Source organism: Acomys russatus, chromosome 21, assembly GCF_903995435.1.
Source record: "Acomys russatus chromosome 21, mAcoRus1.1, whole genome shotgun sequence".
In the NCBI taxonomy this organism is placed as follows: domain Eukaryota; kingdom Metazoa; phylum Chordata; class Mammalia; order Rodentia; family Muridae; genus Acomys; species Acomys russatus.
This window is the reverse complement of record NC_067157.1, coordinates 23,576,672-23,599,057: the sequence shown is the minus strand read 5'-3', so window position 1 is coordinate 23,599,057 and position 22,386 is coordinate 23,576,672. Positions and strand designations below refer to the sequence as shown.

The 22,386-nt window shown below is 38.4% G+C and overlaps 1 protein-coding gene across 2 annotated transcripts in view; it reads right to left on the bottom strand.

Annotated features, from left to right (window-relative positions):
• Positions 1-22,386, bottom strand: part of Nkain2 (sodium/potassium transporting ATPase interacting 2) — a 1,044,320-nt gene that overhangs the window by 189,889 nt on the left and 832,045 nt on the right. For both annotated transcript variants that reach the window (XR_007832587.1, XM_051164285.1), the window contains exon 4: positions 5,025-5,225. Coding sequence is in view for 1 of the 2 variants with exons in the window: in XM_051164285.1 (XP_051020242.1) it covers positions 5,025-5,225 (201 nt within the window). In the remaining variant the exon portion in view is untranslated. The remainder of the gene's footprint in view (positions 1-5,024; positions 5,226-22,386) is intronic.

The window sequence follows — 22,386 nt, the reverse complement described above, 5'->3', positions numbered from 1 at the left end:
ATGAATTTACCTCTTAGCACTGCTTTCAATGTGTCCCACAAATTTGGGTATGTTGTTCCATCATTTTCATTGAATTTCAGGAAGTCTTTTATTTCTTCCCTTATTTCTTCCATGACCCATGTGTCATTAAGTAGAAAGTTGTTTAGTTTCCATGTGTTAGTATGCTTTTTGTTATATCTGTTGTTGTTGAAGTCCAGCCTTACACCATGGTGATCTGATAAGATACAAGGTATTATTTCAATCTTCTTGTATCTATTGAGGTTTGCTTCATGACCAACTATATGATCAATTTTAGAGAACGTTCCATGGGGTGCTGAGAAAAAGGTATAATCCTTTGCATTTGAGTGGAAAGTTCTGCAGATATCTGTTAGATCCATTTGATTCATGACATTGGTTAATGAGGTTATTTCCCGGCTTAGTTTTTGAATCAAAGACCTATCCTTGAGTGAAAGAGGAGTGTTGAAGTCTCCCACTATTAATGTGTGGGTATCGATGAGTGGGGCAAGCTTTGTTAATAACTCTTTTACAAATGTGGGAGCCCTTGTATTCGGAGCATAGATGTTCAAAATTGTGATGTCTTCTTGGTTGACTTTACCTTTGACGAGTACAAAGTGTCCATCCTCATCTCGTTTGATTAATTTTCATTGAAAGTCTATTTTATTAGATATTAGAATGGCTACCCCAGCTTGCTTCTTGTGGCCATTTGCTTGGAATATTTTTCCCCAACCTTTTACTCTGAGGCAATGTCTGTCCTTGTGGTTGAGGTGTGTTTCTTGAATGCAGAAGAATGTTGGGTCATGTTTATGCATCCACTCCGTTAGTCTGTGTCTTTTTATTGGAGAATTGAGACCATTGATGTTGAGAGATATTAATGACCAGTGATTGGTAAGTCCCTTCATTTTTGGTATTTGTACCAAATTTAGTTGGTTGAGATTTTGTGAGGTTGTGATTTTGCAATGGTATAGTTACCTATTTCCTATGTAGTTTTGGTTGTAGTTTGACCAGTTGGGGTGGAGTTTTCCTTCTAATAGCTTCTGTAAAGCCAGATTTGTGGCTAGGTACTGTTTGAATTTGTTTTTGTCATGAAATAAGTTGTCTTCTCTGTCAATGGTTATTGATAAGTTTGCTGGATATTGTAGTCTTGCCTAGTATCTGTATTCTCTTAGGGGTTGCAGCACCTCTGTCCAGGCCTTTTTAGCTTTCATGGTCTCTGCTGAGAAGTCAGGAGTCATTCTGATAGGTTTACCTTCATATGTTACTCGGCCTTTTTCTCTTGCCGCTTTCAATATTTTTTCCTTGTTCTGTATATTTTGTGTTGTTATTATTATGTGGCGGGAAGATTTTCTTTTCAGGTCTATTCTATTCAGTGTTCTGTAGGCCTCTTGTATGCTCGTATGCATCTCTTTCTTCAAATTGGGAAAAATTTCCTCCATTATTTGATTAAAGATGTGTTCTGGGCTGTGGAGTCGGCTATCTACTCTTTCCTCTATCCCTATTATTCTCCAGTTTCATCTTTTCATGTTGTCTTTTAGTTCTTGAATGGTCTATGTTAGGAACTTTTCAGATTTACCATTTCCCTGAATGGTTGTTTCCAGTTCTGCGATTGTATCTTCAAGTACTGATATTTGTTCTTCCATTTCTTGCAATCTGTAGATAAGGCCACCTCTGAGATGTTTGCTTTCTTCTTTGATGCCTCTTGATCACGTTTTTCTTCTATGTGTTCCTGCATCATAGCTTCCATTTTTATCTTCATGTCTTGTACTGTTTTAATGATTTCCATCATCTGGTATTTATATTTTTCTGAAATTCTTCAAGTGCCTCTTTATATGACTCTTTTAACTCTTCAGCCCTCTTGCTTGCCTCCTCCTGCATTTGTTTACAGATTTTATTTGTTTCTTCCATTATCATCTTCTTTACTAAGGACTTGAGGTCATTTTCTTGCCTATCCATTGCTGTTAGGTTCTCTAGGTTGTTTTCATTGGGATTGTTGGGATCCAGAGATGCAAATTATTTTGGTTTTTGTTAGTGTTCTTTCGCTGTCCTCTTGTCATTTTGATGGCTCTGATTTTGGAAGGTATTTTGTAGTGACCTTCGCTGGTGGAGAGTGGTTAATTGATGACTGATTATAGGTCAGGTGCTCTTGCCTGTGGGGATCAGGGAGTATTTCCATGGAACAGGTAGGTGAACCGGTTTCACTCCTGGTGATTTTCCTCTGCACCTTTGGCTCCAGGCTGAGTCAGCCAGAATAGATATCTGTTTGGACTTTACTGCTGTAATTCAGAACAGCAGTTTTGTGACCTAGAATAAGGTTCGCACACAAACGTTCTGGTTGTGTAAGTTGATCACAGCTGCATGTCCTTTCACACCCCAGGTAGTTCAGATCATCTGGGGCTGTAGCTGTCTCTTAGCTCTGTCTCTATACCCTGTAGTGGTGTCCAACCTCTCCCAGAACTATATGCCTAGAGGGACTAAGGTCGCTTTTGGTCAGCAATTAGACACTGCGAGCAAGACCCATGGTTCGTCTCCCGATAATGTGAGAGTACCTTCCTTGTTGGGGCCAGGAGCCCCAGCTAGGCTCTCTCGTTCCTGGAGTGCAGGGCCAGTGCCTTGCAGCTGGGAGGTTAGGGAGACTAGGGTTGCAGAGCTCTGGCGGTCGCCCGTGGAACCAGATTTTCCTGCCGGGCTATGGCACTCTTCTAATGCTCTAGGTCAGCAATTAGACACTGCAAACACGACCCACCCACGTCTCCCATGTCTCGTCTCCCGATAATGTGAGAGTGCCTGCCTTGCTCAGGGCCTGGAGCCCGAGCTAGGTTCTCTTGATCTGGGAATGCAGGGCCAGAGCCTTGCAGCTGGGAATTTAGGGAGCCTAGGGTTGCAGAGCTCTGGCAGTCACCCGCGGAACTAGATCTTCCCACCCGGCTATGGCACTCCTCTAACGCTCTAGGTCAGCATTTAGACACTGCAAACACGACCCACCCACGTCTCGTCTCCCTATAATGTGGGAGTGCCTGCCTTGCTCAGGGCCAGGAGCCCTGGCTAGGCTCCTTTGTTCGGGGAGTGCAGGGCCAGTGCCTTGTGGCTGGGTAGGAACAATAGGGTTGCGGAGCTCTGGTGGAAGCCAGAGGAACCCAGTCTTCCTGCAGGGCTATGATGTTCAGCTATCGCTGCAGGCACGACCCACGTCTCCCGATAGGTCTGTGGAAGCAGTCCAAGCTGGTTTCTCACTGCCTCTGTTTGCAGGCTCAGTCTGCTATGATCGGTGTTAGGTTGGGCCCCGGAAGGCCAGCGAGCTGCAGTCCCGCTTTAGCTGTCTCTGTTGGGTCCCACCGCCTGTGTTTCCACTCCACCTAGGCGGGTATCCTCCACAGTTTGGGGTGGTGTGGAAGGAGGACCTAGGGCAGATTCACCCTCTTCACTGAGGCTCCTCTGGCTGGGGACTTCGGAAAATCCCCTCCCCAAACAGCGAGACTGTGCTTTATATACAGGCTGCAGTTTGCATGTGGATTCCGTTCCAGAGTTTGGGGAGTGCGTTTAGTACCTCCGGGATGTTGCTTGCCCCGGGGGGAGGGGGTAGGCCCACTGTTTGGTCTGCGGCCTTTGGGGCCCCACCCACCTACAGTTCTCAAAATCCAGCAATCTGTTGCTCCTCTTATGTCTCTGGTCTCCTCGGAGTAGATCAGATACGTGGCTTATTGATCGGCACCATCTTGGAATCCCCTTGTTTTTGGTTTTTGAAACATGGTCTACAGATATGGCTCAGAGCTGCCTTGGACTCACAATTCCACGTTGGCCTTTCAAGTAGGCTGACCACTGCCACATTCTACAACCCTTGGCTAAGAACAAATTTCTAATATCACAATATCTTTCTGTTTTGCTTTGTACATTGTTTCTTAGTTTTTGAGACAGGTCTTTTATCTATAGAGTTGGCTGTCCTGGAACTTGCTCCGTAGACCAGGCTGGCCTTGAAATCACAAAGATTCATTTGCCTTTGCATCCTGACCACTGGGATTAAAGGTGTGCACCACCATGCCTAGCTAGAGTATCTTATATCATGATACAAAGTTGTTTTTTTTAAATCTAGAGAGATTGATACCATTTTACATATAACATATTGTTTCTTATTATTCAATTGTAAGTTAATATTACTCAACATAATTAGATGAAGAAAGAGTTGAAAAACAAGATTTATTTGTTGCTAACATGTTTAAGCTTGTGGCTATCAATTACAGGTCTATATGGAATCTAAGGAAAAAGCATATGATTTCCCATCTCACATAAGCACATGAATTCTTGTATAACAAAGTTGTCAACTTTTCAATTATCACAGAAGTACACAGGTTCCCTAAGTTTCTTCAAGAAGAGGTGTTTTTATTTGTATCTTTGTCCTAATAATATAAATATTTTATTTGTAGAACATAAGCATATATGATAATAATTTGACATTTATAACTTCACTGTGTCCTGATTAAAGGAGGGTTCTTTATTTGTCAGAATATAATATATGGGGTCATTAAAGTCTAGAGACAGATGCTAATGAAAGTATGAGTTGTTCTGAAAAAGGAGGGAGAATAAAAAGTGACATATCTGTGAAATCTAGGAAGAATGAGGAAGATGGCAGGCAAGCAGAAGGAAAAAAATGTGCTAACACTTTAGCAAAAATAAATAAACCCCTATATATTGAAATCTTTCTTCTTAGGTAGGAAGAATGTGAGATGTGAAAACCTTTTCAATGGGCCCTTTAGAATCTTCAGAGAAATCCTACCACAAATGAAAGAGCCAAATGTTCAAGGGCTGGATGATATCAAAGGCTTTTTGTCAATTTCTGATGAAAATCTATGTACCCAGGATTGTGAAGACTTGGTTTAACCCACCAACTTCCTATTATAAATGGCATTAATCAGAAAAATTAAATTGAAAAGAAACCCACGCAATTCAACATAGAGTCTATGCACATATTGAGTTTGCCCAGAAATAAACAATTGCAGAAACACTAGAAGGAATGGTTAACTGTCAACACTTACTGCGAGGACAATCTGGAGGGAACTGTGAGCCACTTCTATGTATTGGTACTCCAGAAAACACCCTGAGACAGTGATGTACCGATGGTCTTCTGGAGCCCAGTCCGGGGCGGGTGTCACAGATGTCACCATACATCCTGGTCCATTCTCCATCCACCAAGACCGGTGCATTGAAATATTAAATGTCAGGATAAGGTCTGTCTCCTGCAAGAAGGCAATTTGTAAGGATGAGAAAGACTATAAATGTCAGCTTATTTGGGATGTACTTATTTCTGTTTACTGTTTGAAAATGTAGGTCTGTCTCCATCTCCTACTGTATCTTACAGGCACTTGAGGAAACAGCTAAATTAATCTTGTGCATATAGACTATACTTTTGAAGGTTTGACCAACCAAAGTACTACCAGTTAAATGATTACTTTTAGAAAAATTACCAATGATTTTTATTAACTTTAGTGCTGAAGATCCTTTTTGGGACCTAAAAACTTCATGAGACCAATTATTTAAACCATATCTTTGGGTGAAACTAGTGCTACAATAAATGTGATTCATTTTTTCCTCTTCCCAAATATTTATTTTTTCACACATTTTAGTTCTCCAAACTGGATTTCAGAGTGACCTCATTTACCTTAATGTTGAAGTTAATCTTAGGATTTTGAAGAACTTTTCATAGAACAACACATTATTACTTGGTTTAACCTTTTCTACTAAAAGTTGGTCCCGTTGTACACATAGAGTTGGTTTCAGGACCTTATACATATACTAAAATCCTAAGAAGCTCATGTCCCTTATATTAAAGGGCAGCTGGTTGAATAAAGATACATAGTTTTTATATCCATAGTGGGGGAACTGCATTAGCAAATCACTATCTTCAGTCTTGTCAACTTCCATTGTGAATTTGTTCATAACACATCTTAGAAAATATCAGCACACTTTTACAGGATGGAGATAATAAACTCACAGCTCTTTAGATGAATTGGGTGGTACACAATGCACGTGACTGATCATCCACGGAACGGTGCCGATGACACACAAACAGAAACAAGGTGCGAGAGAATGCATCAAGAGCGTTCCGTTTCTCAGCAAGTCATGACTGATGACGAACATGGGAATAGGATTACTGCAGTGTAGGTGTTGTGGAGTCATAGGCTAACAGGAGCAAACCACTCTGACCCCACAGTGAGGTGCTCATCTGTGTGGGCATACCCTGCATAGACAATTTTATCTCTGCTTTGTGACTGTGAGCCACTGACTCACACTGGAAATACTAAGGATAAAATCATAGCTGGAGAAACCAGACCCTGAAAGGAGGAGTCACCTGAAGAAAGCTGTGCTATGACATCACTATTTTCCAAGTAAGAGAAAGATGGAAGAAGGGTTCTCTTCTTCCTGAGGCTCTGAAGAAAAACTTCATGAATTACATGGGAACTTGGAGACACAGATCTGGCAATTGACATAGGCTTGAAAGATCAAAATAAGCTTGTGACCAAAGCCACCTGCTAAGTGGCCAAACAAAAAGTGGTGATGTGTTTTGGGTGGGTGAGTGTTTTACTACCGAAAGGTAGGTCCAGAGTAGAGAACCAAGAGCAATGTGTGGTTTGTCACTGCACCTGTTTTCTTTCCAAGAACAGAAGTTTTATTAGCATGTAATGATAACTCATACAATCATATCATATAACAATTCCACACATTCCCAGGTTTTGAAGAGAAATCAGTCCAGCACGTAACTGGATTCCCAGCACACCTGCAATCCCAGCACCCAGGGAGGCAGAGGCAGGCGGATGTCTGTGACTTCAAGGCCAGTCTGGTTTACAAAGTGAATCCAGGACAGCCAAGGCTACACAGAGAAATGTTATCTCCTTCTGCTTCCCCCTGCCGAAAAAAAAAAAAAAGGAAAAAAAAAAAAAAAAAAAAGCAGATCACGTAAACTAATAGTCATGTGCCTGCTGCTGGAGGAGTTAATGCAATATAGTGTTTCTAAAATGCCCAAAATGTCAACCATGTGCAAGTCAGTTTGGTAATCCTCTAAAAGTCTTTTTGGTGCCTGTATAGCTTCCCTGACCCATTAACTATTCTCTTTTGCTATTCCAGGCCTGGAGGAATTGGAACAATAATGGTGAATTAGGAAATGTGTGGTGATAAAAGAAAGAAGGCAAACACAGTCCATACACACATGGCCTTTCCTATGGGCTGGGCTAACTTTAGTGAAACATGAATATCTTATTACAATGCTAGGAAGCCACTTCCATTTTTCTCACTGTGTGGCTCCGGCTGTCCTGGAGCTGGATGTATAGACTAGATCTGGCTTAGAACTTACCGACAGCCACCTGCCTCATCTGCTAAGTGCTGGGATTAAACACGTGTACCACCAGCCCCGGCCAGCTGCTTCCATCTTTAAAAGAGATGATTTAAGGGGTTATTGTAACTTCAGATGAGTTCTCATCTTAAAGAAACAGGAGACGGTTGTGTTTGATCTGTTTGCAACAGAACCAGAACCTGAACAATGGGTAGGATTTCAGGGTCACTTATATAGGACAAAATAATGTTTTCTACTTCTTTCTCAGTATGCCTCACTCAATATTTGGTTACCAGAGAAACCCAGATGAGTCATCAGGGACAAAGAGAGAAGAGAAAAATGGCTTAAAAGGCAACTCTAACAGGATCAAGACACAAGGGCAGCCAGGTCCACACAGTCCAGAAGTAACACAGTCTCATCTCCTAATAGCTAGTGAATTTGAAGGCAGTTAGCTCAGGATCTCAGTAACCGCCCTGGTCCCCTTCTCTCACAGGAAATCATTCCTAGACATGAGGCTCCATCTGAAAAGATGGAATAGAGGAATTTTACTAAACTGAAATATTGACTATTTACGTTAGTACTCCTCTTCTGCTGGGGAAAGACTTATTTCTCATATAAAACTAAACAAGTGCGAAAGCAATTATGCAGGAGTTTGTTTTCAAACAATAACCAGGGCCTAGACTGTCATGCTGAGAATCTGGTTGTTGCCTATTTCACTAAGCATGGGGGTGCCATGACTTCTGCAGTGAAATTCCTTCTCCACTGGGCACTCTCAGTACACCAGTGTAATTGGTCTCCACAGCTTCAGAAAGAACTACATTAAGGCATTAACGCAGGCAGAGTTTATGTGCAGTAGAGATTCTGTGATCAGAGTGTAAACTTATTAGCTCTTCATGTCCTAAATGCTTATATAAAAGGAGAAGAGAAGAGATTTGTCATGGTCACCTAGCTAAAATATAAGAGGTAATGGATGCAATAGATGAAGGTGTCTAGGTAGCCAAAACATGAATTAGTTCACATACTCAGCTATGACATGTTTGCAATAAGGGAAACAAAATAGCCTTATCCATAAGAAAGACACTATTCTAGAAACTTTTGCTTCTGTCTGTTTGTCTGTCTACCTATCTGTCTATTTGTCTGTCTATCATCTATCTATCTATCTATCTATATCTATCTCTATTTATGCACACTCCTGTGTGTGCATGCATGCATATGTGTGTGGGCATACAAATGAGGAAGTAAGAGGACAACTTGGAGGAGCCACTTCTCTTCTTCCACCATGTGATTTCCTAGGATCAAATCCACACCATCATCATCTACTATGCCATCCCACTGGTGAGAGTTAACCCTTTCTTTCCTGTTACCAAGGTGTTAGGAGACAATCTTTACAAATTTTTAATACAAACGCAATATATTGGATGGTACCTTTTGATTTTCCCCTAAATTTAAAGTGTTTTAGCCAAGATGGGGCTTAGGTTAGACTAACTGGTCAGAGTCTGCCTCCCGTTTTGTGTGGATCCAACATGGGTTCTCATGCTTGCAAGGCAACACTTCACCAACTGAGCCATCTTGCTAGCCTAGATCCTCTTTCTAGCATGCTGCCTGCACTATTTCCTGAGGACAACTGTTGCAGACATACACTGCATGGCTTCAGAAATAGAGAAATCTATTGTGACATTGTTTCAGAGCCTCAGAGTCTGCTCTCAAAGTACAGTCGGGATGGTTTTTACTGAGCAACAAGAGATAATATTTGCCCATGCCCTTGATGGCTTGCTGGTAATATTTGGCACACTATGGCTCCAAAAATGTAACTATGATCTCTGTATAATTTCTCAGAACATCCATCTTGTAGGCTGTGTTCAAATACTCCCTCTGTGCAAGCAATTCATTCACGTTTACTTAAAACCATATGGACTAAAATAATATGAACTGGTTACATCTAATTACTATATTTCCAAATGAACTCAGATTTGCTGGTACTGGGAGCTGAGAGTTAAACATATACATCTTGAAGGAGTACAGTTCAACCTACCATGCTAAGCTCTGACAGCTAAGGATTATCAGATCCAGAATGCACGGATGACAGGCACTCCATGTCACTTGTTTGTTTTCAGCATTACCTACCTTATTGACTACTATTAAAATATAGTTTAAAATCATACTTTCCACAAAATCATTAACCAAATAGCACTATTTGCCCATATTTTCTGCCATCTCCAGTATTTTGCTGCAAACCCATCATTATCCACTTGTCTGGATTGTTTCTTAAGGTATTTATTTTCATTTTATCCGCATTATGCCACACTTGCATCCTTTTTGCATCATTTAGCTATTTATCCATATATGCCCCTGGAAGGTGCGAATGAGAATGCTTAAGCCATGCAACTCTCTATTTTCGACAGTTCTGCATAATTTTCTCTAAAATTTGATTAAATCAATAGTATAAAATTTATGACCACATAAATATCTTTATGGCTGAGCTGAGTTGTGAATTATGAGAGCAATTTCTTTCTTATATAACATTTCTCCAGGAGTTAATAATTCCTCCCCCATGAAAAACGTACTTTTTTTTTTTTTTTTGAGGCAGTTTTAGGTTCAGAAAAAAACTGAGCTGAAAGTGTACTTCTCCCCTCTCAACTGCATAATCTTCCCCCTATGAACACTGTAGGCCGGAACATGAGATTTGTTGCAGTTTGTGCAGCTATATTGAACACTATTATGCAAAGTCCATACTTTTCTTGATGCACGGTCTCTGTTCTTAGAAAATAAGTAGTGACATGAACCTGGCATTCCTGTATCATAGAGAGTCATTTCCTTGCCTTGTCACCTCTCTGTGCCTCATGCATTGTCCCTGTCACTTCCCTGATGAAAACTGTGGTTTCTTTTTTTTTTTTTTTTTTAAGAATTCTGTATCATAACAATCACTCTGGGGGTGGATTTTTCAGATTAGCTTCTTTTACTTAATACTGCGCACTTAATTTATTTTTCTTCTTTTCATGTCCTGTTAGCTGATATCCTAATATTGAATAGCATTTCATTGTCTGTGGAATCACAGTTATTTTCTCTCTCCACTCCACTGAGGAATGTCTTGACTGACTTAGGGTTTGGACAATTATGAATGAAGTTTTGTAAATATTCACTGATCTGGGTTAATGGGGACATAAGGTTTCAACTATAGAGCATACTGGAGATGCTTACCCCTGGGTTATATGTTAAAGGCACATATGCCTTTGCAAGAAACTACCATATTGTTCTCCGTGTGCCTACACTATTTGTAAATCTGAGCAGTGAATACTGACTTCTGTTCCCCCACATCTTTTTTTTTAATTTTTATTAATTTATTAATTTATTCTTGTTACATCTCAATGGTTATCCCATCCCTTGTATCCTCCCATTCTTCCCTCCCTCCCATTTTCCCCTTATTCCCCTCCCCTATGACTGTTCCTGAGGGGGATTTCCTCCCCTGTATATGCTCATAGGGTATCAAGTCTCTCCTTGGTAACCTGCTATCCTTCCTCTGAGTGCCACCAGGTCTCCCCCTCCAGGGGACGTGGTCAAATATGAAGCACCAGAGTACGTGTGAAAGTCATAACCCACTCTCCACTCAACTGTGGAGAATGTTCTGCCCATTGGCTAGATCTGGGAAGGGGTTTAAAGTTTACCACCTGTATTGTCCTCGGCTGGTGCCTTAGTTTGAGCGGGGCCCCTGGGCCCAAATCTGCCTATCATAATGTTCTACTTGTAGGTTTCTAGGACCCTCTGGATCCTTCTACTTTGCTATTCTCCCATGCTTCTCTCATCTAGAGTGCCAATAGGATGTCTTCCCCTCTGTCCCAGTTTCCTGGTAAGTGAAGGCTTTCATGGGGCATGCCCCGCATTGCTGGTGGGAATGCAAACTAGTACAGCCACTTTGGAAATCTATCTGGTGCTATCTCAAAAAACTGAGAATAGGGCTTTCTCAAGACCCAGCTATTCCACTCCTTGGAATCTACCCAGAAGATGCTCCAGCACACAACAAGAAAATTTTCTCAACCATGTTCATAGCAGCCTTATTCATAATAGCCAGAACATGGAAACAGCCTAAGTGTCCCTCAGTAGAAGAATGGATAAAGAAACTGTGGTACATATACACTATGGAATACTACTCAGCTGTTAAAAACAAAGAATTCCCGAAATTTGTGGATAAATGGATTGAGCTAGAAATGATCATAATGAGTGAGTTAACCCAGAAGCAGAAAGACTCAAATGGTGTATACTCACTTATATCTGCATCCTAGTTCCCCATATCTTGATCAGCATTTAGTGCTGCCATTTTTCTAGATTTTGGCTGTTTTACATATGGATACCCAGTGGCTTTATCTCCATTTGCTAAAAATGATCATTCTTTTCATTACATACTCTCTAGTCCTTTGTTGAAATCAAATGTCTATATATGTATGTGTGTATATATATGTTAAGCTTCCTATTCTGTTCCATTGATTTGCCCATGTATCCTTTCATTAATACTGATCTGTCTTGATCAATGTAGCATATAATAAATTCTGAACTTAGAATGTTCAAATATGTTTTTAAAAATACTACATGGCCTTTTTTGGATATTTTGCCTGTTGATATAAACTTTAGAATTAATTTTTCAATATGCACAAAATAACTTTTAGAAAGTTGAGAGTATTGAGTAGATCAAGTTAGGAAGAAATGACATCTTAACTTGTTGAATCTTCATATCAGTGAATATGGTTTATTTTTCCAGTTACTTAGTTCTCTGTTTTTTTCCACCATTTCTGTAATTCTCTTTACATTTATCTTGTACATACTTTGTACAGTTTATTGTAGTAGTATTCCAAATTGCATTTGCTTTTAATTTCAAATTTCATTTCATTCAAATATCATTGTTGAATAGGATATGAGGTGATTTTAAGATTTTTATTTATTTATTCACTTTACAACCTGGTCATAGCCCCATCCCTCCTCACCTCCCAGTCCCATCCTCCGTCCCTCTCTCTCAATGGCCTCCTCTGTTCCTCACAAAAAGGGAGCGCCCCTTCCCAACCATCCCAGCTCATCAAGTTGTATCAGGACTGAGCATGTCATACTTTCTAGTAAGCATTTTGTAGCTGCGTAGTTTTTTTAGGATTTTTTTGATCACCTTTTCTTGATTTTCTATAAGGCTAACCATGCCTTTTACAAACAAAGACAATTTTATTGCTAACTGCCCACTCTGCATACCTTCAATGCATGCTCTTCCTTAATAACTTAGCTAGAAGTTCCACTATGATGCTTTGAGTGTGAACTAAAGTTTCTGGGATGAAGCTATACTCACAAAGCTGATTAACTGATTAGAACCTCAACGAGTGTAAGGGTTAGGCAAGCGACAGGTTCCGAGCTTAATACAAATGAACTTAGGCTGTCTTTAACCTCGTTAATAGTCATTTATTGAGCACTGTATGTATTATCCAACATCTTTGTGGCTATTAAGGTAAATATTTTGGAATGTATAAACAGAGCTTCTACTTTTTACCAACCCTAAAGCTAAGACACTCATCAGATAGTATATGATACTTATACCATTTTTTTCTTCTTTGCTGTGACTTACCTAACCTGATATACCTACTAACATATTTGTAAAGGATCTCAATCTATGATTATTTATTCTGTTCCTATGGAAACTTCAGGAAACTGTTACACCATTGGAACATGGAATATGGGCAATCTAGACCCATAGTCCTGGTCTATAGTCACTCAAAATAAAACCTCTCTTATTTCCATTTGAGAAATGTGTATTTTTCATATTGTCAAAATGGTTGAACTGGCAACTCTGGCTTATCCTTGTCTTGGAGAAGTGGCTCTAATTTCTTTCTCACTGATAAAATGATGTTAGCTGTTGGTATTTTTAGACATGTTCTATCCAGCTGAGTCACACTCTATTTCTAATTTTTATTTATGTAAATCATAAGTGGATGTTGGGTATCATCAATCTTTTTTTCTAGTATAATAATGTTAACTTTGCCCTTTCAGCCTTGTATAAATGTGTTCTAGTTATGTGACACAATGTGTGATTTAGTTAGGATAGACAGGTGGATGGATGAACATAACTGGCCATCTGCTGCTGAAAGAGCTCATCACACTGCAGGAATGTTGGAGAGTGCAAGGGACAACTTAAGTAGAGAGTGGATACATCAAAGATCCAGAGATGTCTCAGTATATCATCCAGAACTTAGCACTATCCTGCCCCGCCCCTTTCTCCACTTTGTGGTATAAAAGGCTAAAGATGTGAGTATTGGTACCAGGGAGTCCTACTTTTTCTTGCTGCCATGGAGACCACCACCTAGCTAAGTTTCCCTGGTAAGAATCTTGAAATAGTATGCCTCGTTATTCAGTCTCGATTCAGATAGGAAGCTTTCTCAATAATAACATTTATGTGGTGCATTATGTTAAATCATTTTAAGTATTGAATCAGCATTATTCTGCTAAGATAATTAACTCTTGATCATGGTATATAATTCTTTTTTATTTATTATTAGAATTGATTTGTTAGTATTTCATTGTGGATCTTTGTAGCTATGTTGACGTGTAGTGATTTCATTCAATATCTTTGAACTTGGGCTTGAGGTGATGGTAGCTAGCCTTGTAGAATAAAGAAGTGAAGAATGTTCTCTGACTCTACCCTCTGCAAGAGGTGAAAGATAATGTGTGAATAAATTTACCAGTGAACTCATTTAGGCCTGGTGTATTTTTTGTCTTGAAAAGCTGTTATTGATTTAATTTTCTTTAATAAATATAGGACCACTCAAAATCATTTGGTGTGTTAATATCATTAAATTGTGACAATTAAATTTGTAGATGCAGATTTATTAATAACATCATATTATGGTCTCTTTGTTGTCCATAGATGATGTATAGTAATATTCTTATTCATTTAAGGTATTAGCATTTGTTTTCTCTCATGCTCTCTCTCTCTCTCTCTCTCTCTCTCTCTCTCTCTCTCTCTCTCTCTCTCTCATCCTCTCATGCACAAAACACACAGACATCACACACACACACACACACACACACACACACACTACACTACACCAAAGGCTTATGATTATTATTCAAAGAGTCAGCTATTCACTGTACTGTTTTTCTCTGTATATTTCTTGTTTTTAACATCATTACTTTCTCTTCTAATTAAAAAATAATAATTTATTCTTAATTTGGAAATAATTGGCTCTTCCTTTATTGATGTGATAAATAAGAAGCTTAGGGTGTTGGTTTTAGGTCTTCATAGCATTCAGTGCTGTAAATTCCATTATAAGTAGTAATTTTCCTTCATCCATGTGTTTTTATAATTTTTGTTTTCACTTTCATTTACTTTAAAATTTGGATATATATGTATATAGTATTGACTTATGAAAATTTAAGCATGTGTGGTTTATTGTCCAAATGTTCTGAGACTTCACTTGTATCTTTTTTTTGATAATCACACCATATTTCTCGGTATATTCAAAAGTCTGTTTACTGTCTAAAGCCAAATGGTCAGCACTGAAAATGTATACAAAAGAAATATTATAGGAACTGAGCATCTTATATTCAGTAATATGTATCTGCATTAGGAATCCAATAACAATTAATGCAAAAAGAGGCCATGAATTTGAAGTAGAGCTGTTAGGCCTATATTGGAGACTTTGGAGGGAAGAAAGAAAATGGAGGTATATTATAGCCTCAAAAACAAAAGTAAAAAAATAAGTCAGCACATTCTTTTAAAGTTTATCAGTAGAATTACAAAGACTAATTGAAAATTAACTTCTACACAATATCTCATTTAGAATAATTACATTTTATTTCCATAAATCAACTCCTTTCCTGGTGTCCTACGTCATGAAATAGCCCTGGTTTCAGCTTCTTTCAGGCTCCATACCATTTTTAATGCATGCTTGCATATTATTATTTTGAACCAGATCAATATTTTTCATGATGGTCATACAGGCTTATACATCTATTTTTTGTTTCAATTTTTTAAATTATAAACACATTTCTCATTTATTCTTCCTTACAAGCTCTCCAATATACCCTTCTCTTCTTTATTTTTTTCCCAAATTCATGGCCTCTTCTTCCATTAAATGCTATTGCATGAATATATAATTATGTATGAATACAAGTTTTCCTAAATATATTCTTGTCATTCCATATAATGTTACTTGTATGTATGTTTTTAAAGGTGATTATTTGGCACTTGACAACCAAGAAAAGCACCTCTCCTCATCCAAGTTTTATTAAATTACCTCTAGTTCTTTATGTAGCTTGTGGACTTTCCCCATCCACTTTGGCATGTACATTGGTGTTGTCCCTATTCAGTTAATGGTTTGGCAGTCAGGTTGGTGAGACGTTTTGAGTGTAGCTTCTCACGTTACTAGGACACAATCTCATAGCAGAATCTTTGATCCTCTGACTCTGACAATCTTTCTGCTCCTCTTCTAAAATGTTCCCTGAGGGTTTATATTTCTGATGAGCGAACTGGATATGACACATCACAGGTCATCATTGGTTCCCTTTTAGATAAGATGCCAGTTTCTTACACTTGTCCAAGATGGCCTTAATGTCGCCCCCAGCTAAATTAAACTCTAGACAATCTTTGACCTATATTTCCCTAGAGATTTGTCTTTACAAATTTTATAATTATAATCTCCCTCCCACTGCTTTCCATGTGAAAATTTCCTGCTACCCAGGGGTAGTTTGTAGAGAGTTTGGGAATCAAATCTTTAAAATGTGATTTAAAGGACAAGCCCTTGTATTTCATTTTTTATGGAGTCTAGAACACTTACTATCAATAATTGATAAGATATAAATAAGACAAACAGGTCACAATGACTTATCTCCCTTTTATTTTCTAATACTTTTTTATTTGTTCACTCTGTCATTTATAATCTCCTACCCTTTGTCTAAACAGCATTGAATTCAAGGTGCCTCCCCCATTATAAGGTGGGAAAAACCACTTAACTCTTAATCAAGAACTGAATAGCTTTCTAGGTCTATTTAACTTGGAGTTGAGGTCAGTTCAAATGAAGTTTCTCTCCCCTACTGGAGAAGTTCAAGTACGATCTATCTTGCCATTTTTAAAGTAAGTGTCAAGCATAATTTCTCTTCAACATTTGTCATATCCTTTTCCTATCTGGCTTCTTCTTTCATTATGCAAAGTACATCCTTCATTGCTTCCTTAAGAATAGGTGAATGATTTTAAGTCTGGTGTGCTTTTTTTGTACTTTTATATTAATTAATATTTTAGCTGGACATACTTCTTGTTTGGAGGTTATTTTTCTTGTAGAAGGTATGGATATTTCTTCATTATCTTCCAATTTTAATCCTACAGTTATAAAGTCTTATACTAAAATAAATTTAGGAAACATTTTCTTTTTTGACTTTTTAATTAATTTATTCATATTACATCTCAATTGTTATCCCATCTCTTGTATCCTCCCGTTCCTCCCTGCTTCCTGCTTTCTCTCTATTCCCCTCTCCTATGTCTGTGACTGAGGGGGGCCTCCTCCCTCTCTATATGATCATAGGGTATCAAGTCCCAGGGGTTCTGCTCAAACTATGGCACCAACCAAGGACAATACATGCAATAAACATCAAACTCCTACCAAGATCTAGCCAATGTACAGGACATTGTCCACAGTTGAGTGGAGAGTGGGGACTGACTTTCACATGAACTTTGGTGTCCCATATTTGACCACATCCCCTTGATGGGGAGGTCTGGTGGCATTCAGAAGAAGGAAACATTTTCTTAATAGCTACAGTTTCTATAGAGAACAATAAAATCCAGTGTAGTGAGGTACGTGTTTTGTAGATTTCATAGGGATTTGAGCATGTGCTAATCTATCATGAGTTAGTTTGTGGACTTCCCTTTGGACTATATAACTCTCCATAATTAATAACCGATAAACAGCTCTAAATGAAATTAAATCACAATGGAAATCCAAGGAGATTTTGAAATTGATAAAGAGGAGTGGACTGGCTATTGCATTTTCTATAGATGGGATCTGAAATGAAAAGGAGTATTAAAGACTTTGAACCCAAGTTGGTACTATTGGAAAGTGGTAGACATTGAAAAGGCGGGTCATTATGGACATGCATTGAAGAGATACTGGTCCCATTTTCTTTCCCTTTCTGCATCCTGACCACGAAGTACGCAGCTTTGCTCTACCACTTACTCCTTACTATGAGAGGCCATTATAGCAAAACTTCAAAAGCACTGGAGCCAAATGACTGGACTGAAACTTAAAACTATGTGTCAAAATAAACATTTCCTCATTTCAAGCTGATATGTTTCTTAGGTTTATGCTGCTAAGGAACGTTAACACACCATAGACAAGAATATACTTCCATATATATTTAACAAATATTTTCAAATAGTCACATATTCCCAGTCTTATGAATTTTCTTCTACTAATCATAAGCATATTTTCTCCAATAATTGAAGTGCTGATATCATTTTCCTTCTTGAAAATTTTATGTGACCTATTTTCCATTTTTGCTACTCTCATCTCTTTGTATTAAGCTAGAAAATATTTTGCACACCCAAGTGTGAATAGAGTGATGTGATGATATCATTATATGTAACCCCCTCATCCCTGATCTTTAAATCTTCTTCAGATTGCAATTGTCTAAAGTAATTTTCAAATGAAAACATGTGTAAGTCAACTACGCTTTCCTTATACTTAAAAAATTATATTACCCTCTCTTTTTCTACAGATAATTAACATCATTGAGAATTAACACACTCATTCAAGTTTTAATAGTCTTGCTCAGTATTCAACCATTCATCCATAATACACGTATATATTATTATTATTATTATTTTGTTTTTTTTAATTTTATTTTTATTTTTATTTTTATTAATTTATTCTTGTTACATCTCAATGTTTATCCCATCCCTTGTATCCTCCCATTCCCCTCCCCCATTTTCTCATTATTCCCCTCCCCTATGACTGTTCCTGAGGAGGATCACCTCCCCCTATATATTCTCATAGGGTATCAAGTCTCTTCTTGGCTACCTGCTGTCCTTCCTCTGAGTGCCACCAGGTCTCCCCCTCCAGGGGACATGGTCAAATGTGAGGCACAACCTCCTTAGTCATCAGGGAAATGCAAATCAAAACAACTCTGAGATTCCATCTTACACCCATCAGAATGGCTAAGATCAAAAACTCAAGCGACACCACATGCTGGCGAGGATGTGGGGAGAGAGGAACACTCCTTCATTGCTGGTGGGAATGCAAACTAGTACAGCCACTTTGGAAATCATCTATCTGGTGCTATCTCAGAAAAATGGGAATAGGGCTTCCTCAAGACCCAGCCATCCCACTCCTTGGAATATACCCAGAAGATGCTCCAGCACACAACAAGAAAATTTGCTCAACCATGTTCATAGCAGCCTTATTCTTAACAGCCAGAACGTGGATACATGTATATATTATATGCCAAACTTTAGTTGTATTGAGAGGTATGATGACATAGACGTATAGCTTTACCTTTAGCTTCTGAAATTTTACACAGTAGAATCGTGGCAGACCTCTTTTTTTCATTTAGTTTTAGAGCATCTAGTGGGCTTTTCAGTTCAGAACCCTCTACTTCTATCTTGAAGTTATTCTTACATCTTTTATTTTCCACTTTATTCATTACTATAGAAACTTCCAATAGTCAAGTATTTTAACTCAGGGGTTGATCTCTTATTTTCTTATCTTTACTTTCATATTTCTTATATTTTTTCACTTTTCTTTTTTCCATTAGGAAACTCTCAAATATTTTTAATAAAATACTGAAGTATTTTTAAAAATACTTTTGAGTTCATTATTTTCTATTGATGTCTTTAGTATTTCTTTTTTCTTCTTTTTTTATTATTAATTTATTCATATTACATCTCAGTTGTTAGCCCATCTCTTGTATCCTCCCATCCCTCCCTCCCTCCCACTTCCCCCCCTAGTCCCCTCCCCTATGTCTGTGACTGAGGGGGACATCCTCCCTCTGTATATGCTCATAGGGTATCGAGTCTCTTCTTGGTGACCTATTATCCTTCCTCTGAGTGCCACCAGGCGTCCCCATCCAAGGGACATTGTCAAATATGGGGCACCAGAGTTTGTGTGAAAGTCAGATCTCCTTCTCCACTTAACGGTGGAGAATGTCCTGCCCATCGGCTAGTCTGGGTAGGGGTTCGAAGTTTACTGCCTATATTTTCCTTGGCTGGTGCCTTAGTTTGAGGAGGAACCCAGGGCCCAGACCCACCTGTAGTTTTCCAGGACCCTCTGGATCCTTCTATTTCCTCATTCTCCCAGGCTTCTCAAACCTAAAGTCTCAATAGGATGTCCTCCCCTCTGACCCACTTTCCTGGTAGGTAAAGTTTTTCATGGGGACGTACCCCTTGGACTAGTGTCTCGACATAAGTGAGTATATACCATTTAACTCTTTTTGCTTCTGGGTGAACTCACTCATTATGGTAATTTCTAGTTCAATCCATTTGTCCACAAATTTCGGAAATTCCTTGTTTTTAATAGCTGAGTAGTATTCCATAGTGTAAATGTACCACAGTTTCTTTATCCATTCTTCTACTGAGGGACACGTAGGCTGTTTCCATGTTCTGGCTATTATGAATAAGGCTGCTATGAACATGGTTGCGCATATGTCCCTGTTGTGTGGTAGTGCATCTTCTGGGTATATTCCAAGGAGTGGAATAGCTGGGTCTTGAGGAAGCCCTATTCCCATTTTTCTGAGAAAGCACCAGATAGCTTTCCAAAGTGGTTGTACTAGTTTGTATTCCCACCAGCAATGAAGGAGTGTTCCTCTTTCTCCACATCCTCGCCAGCATGTGGTGTCAGTTGAGTTATTGATCTTAGGCATTCTGATGGGTGTAAGATAGAATCTCAGTGTCGTTTTGATTTGCATTTCTCTGATGACTAAGGAGGTCGAGCATTTCTTTAAGTGTTTCTCAGCCATTTGATATTCCTCTGTTGAGAATTCTCATGACACTGTCAAGAGAACAAAGCGACAGCCTACAGACTGGGAAAAGATCTTCACCAACCCTTCATCTGACAAAGGTCTTTAGTATTTCTAAGTTTTAAATAAGTTTCCTTTCTTTCATGGTGTCTTGTCTATCCTTGTTTAAAAATTATAACGTATATACTTTTTTATTTATCAAAATTGCTTACTTTTATCAAATAACTTAGATAAGTAATTAAATAATATTAAAATATGTATCAGGGGATCTATTACATGCTACGGGCAATGTTCTTTCCTTTGTAAATGATGAATTTAAAGAGAAAGAGATGAAAAACAAATATTTAAATATATAAAAATACTTGTGTTTTGTTTAAAACAATGGAGAAAACTATATTCAATAAATAAATAGTATGACCAAGAGATGGGCAATAGAAGAGAGAGAGTATTGCACTATTTTACATGGTATATTAAGAAATTTCTCTTAATCTCTTCTTTAAAAATATTTTGATAAACCTGGTTAGTGCTGCGCATATGTGCATATGTGTATGAGTGTGGGGCTATTCACAAAGCATGCAAATTTCACAGTGCCCTCCTTTAAGTTCATCCTGGTACTTCTTCCAAGGTACCACTTGAGCCTGGTGATCCATGATGAGGGATGAAATTTAAACAGTTTCTGCATGGAAGTTCATGTGTTAGTGTTTGAGCCACACATTATAAATTCTTGCCAGTAAAACAGACAATCTGCAGATCTCTTGGGGATTCTATTTTAGTACCAACTGCGATTCCTGAATGTGATTTGCCTCATGCATAATAGCTGGTTATTTAATTCCTATGCATTTTGTAGGTGGAACTCAAAATTATGACTTCTGACATATTGAGAAAGTCTTGATGGCAGAATATAAGTTAAAAAACCACAAGCCAAAATTTTACATTCTACATAGATTCCCAGCCACCCCCAAAAGCCAAATCAGCTTATAACTATAAGATATGTAAGTGACTAAATCTAAGAAAAAATTTCATAATCATATGCTTAAATTAGAGTAGTGGCAACAATTTTTATATCCGTTTGTTTATTCACCTCTCTCAGTAAGTCTTCAAAAGTTCATATGTGAAGACCTCATTATTGGTCATGTCATTTTTCAAAACAACAAAGGGTGATGTGTTACATAAAAAGCTGTTATTAACACAAAAACTTTGTTTCTGACAGGGCCTTTCTGTATTCAGGTCAATGCAAGAAGCTTAATTGCTCAGCAAATAATGAGCATTTGATTAAAAAATGTTGACAAGTAGATGAGAAAATGATACCAGTGGCATTTAAGTATTTGTCTAGAAAACTAAACTTTACTTTCATATCAAATGGCATTTGAAAAGGAGTCTGTTATGACAGTAGGCACATCACAACTAATATTGCAGGAACGAGAATGTGGAGTGTTAGAGTTAAGATGTAGTAAAAAAAAACTCTGAGGTAGCATCTTGAATTTTCCATAACCTTTTCCTTCTGAAATAAGTAAAAAAAAAAAGAGAGAGAGAGAGACAGAGACAGAGACAGAGAGAGAGAGAGAGAGAGAGAGAGAGAGAGAGAGAGAGAGAGAGAGACAGACAGAGAGAGAGAGAGAGAGAGACAGAGAGAGACAGACAGAGAGAGACAGACAGACAGAGAGAGAGAGAGAGAGAGAGAGAGAGAGAGAGAGAGAGAGAGAGAGAGAGAGAGAGATCTTCTATTTCTGAGTATCCTAGTTAATATCAGAAAGGCTGGATATGGATTTTTTTTCTAATTATTGTACTCTGTGATTGTCATCATTATTGTTTTCTGGATGTGTAGGCAAATAACTATAATTGTGACCTTTAGAGGCTGCAGCAGGAGGATCATGAGTCAGAGGTCTATCTGGGCTACACAGAATGTTCAAAATGAGACTAAAATACACTGCGACCTCATGTCATAAACGAAAAGGTTCATCATGCCACTCAGTAGCAGAGCTCTTATTTAGCATGCATTAGGTTTGGTCTAGTCCATGGCATTGCAGCACAAACACTCTTATGCTGTCCCCAGGACACTCTGCCAGGCTGCTACAATATACTGGGTAAGATGTTATACCTGACAT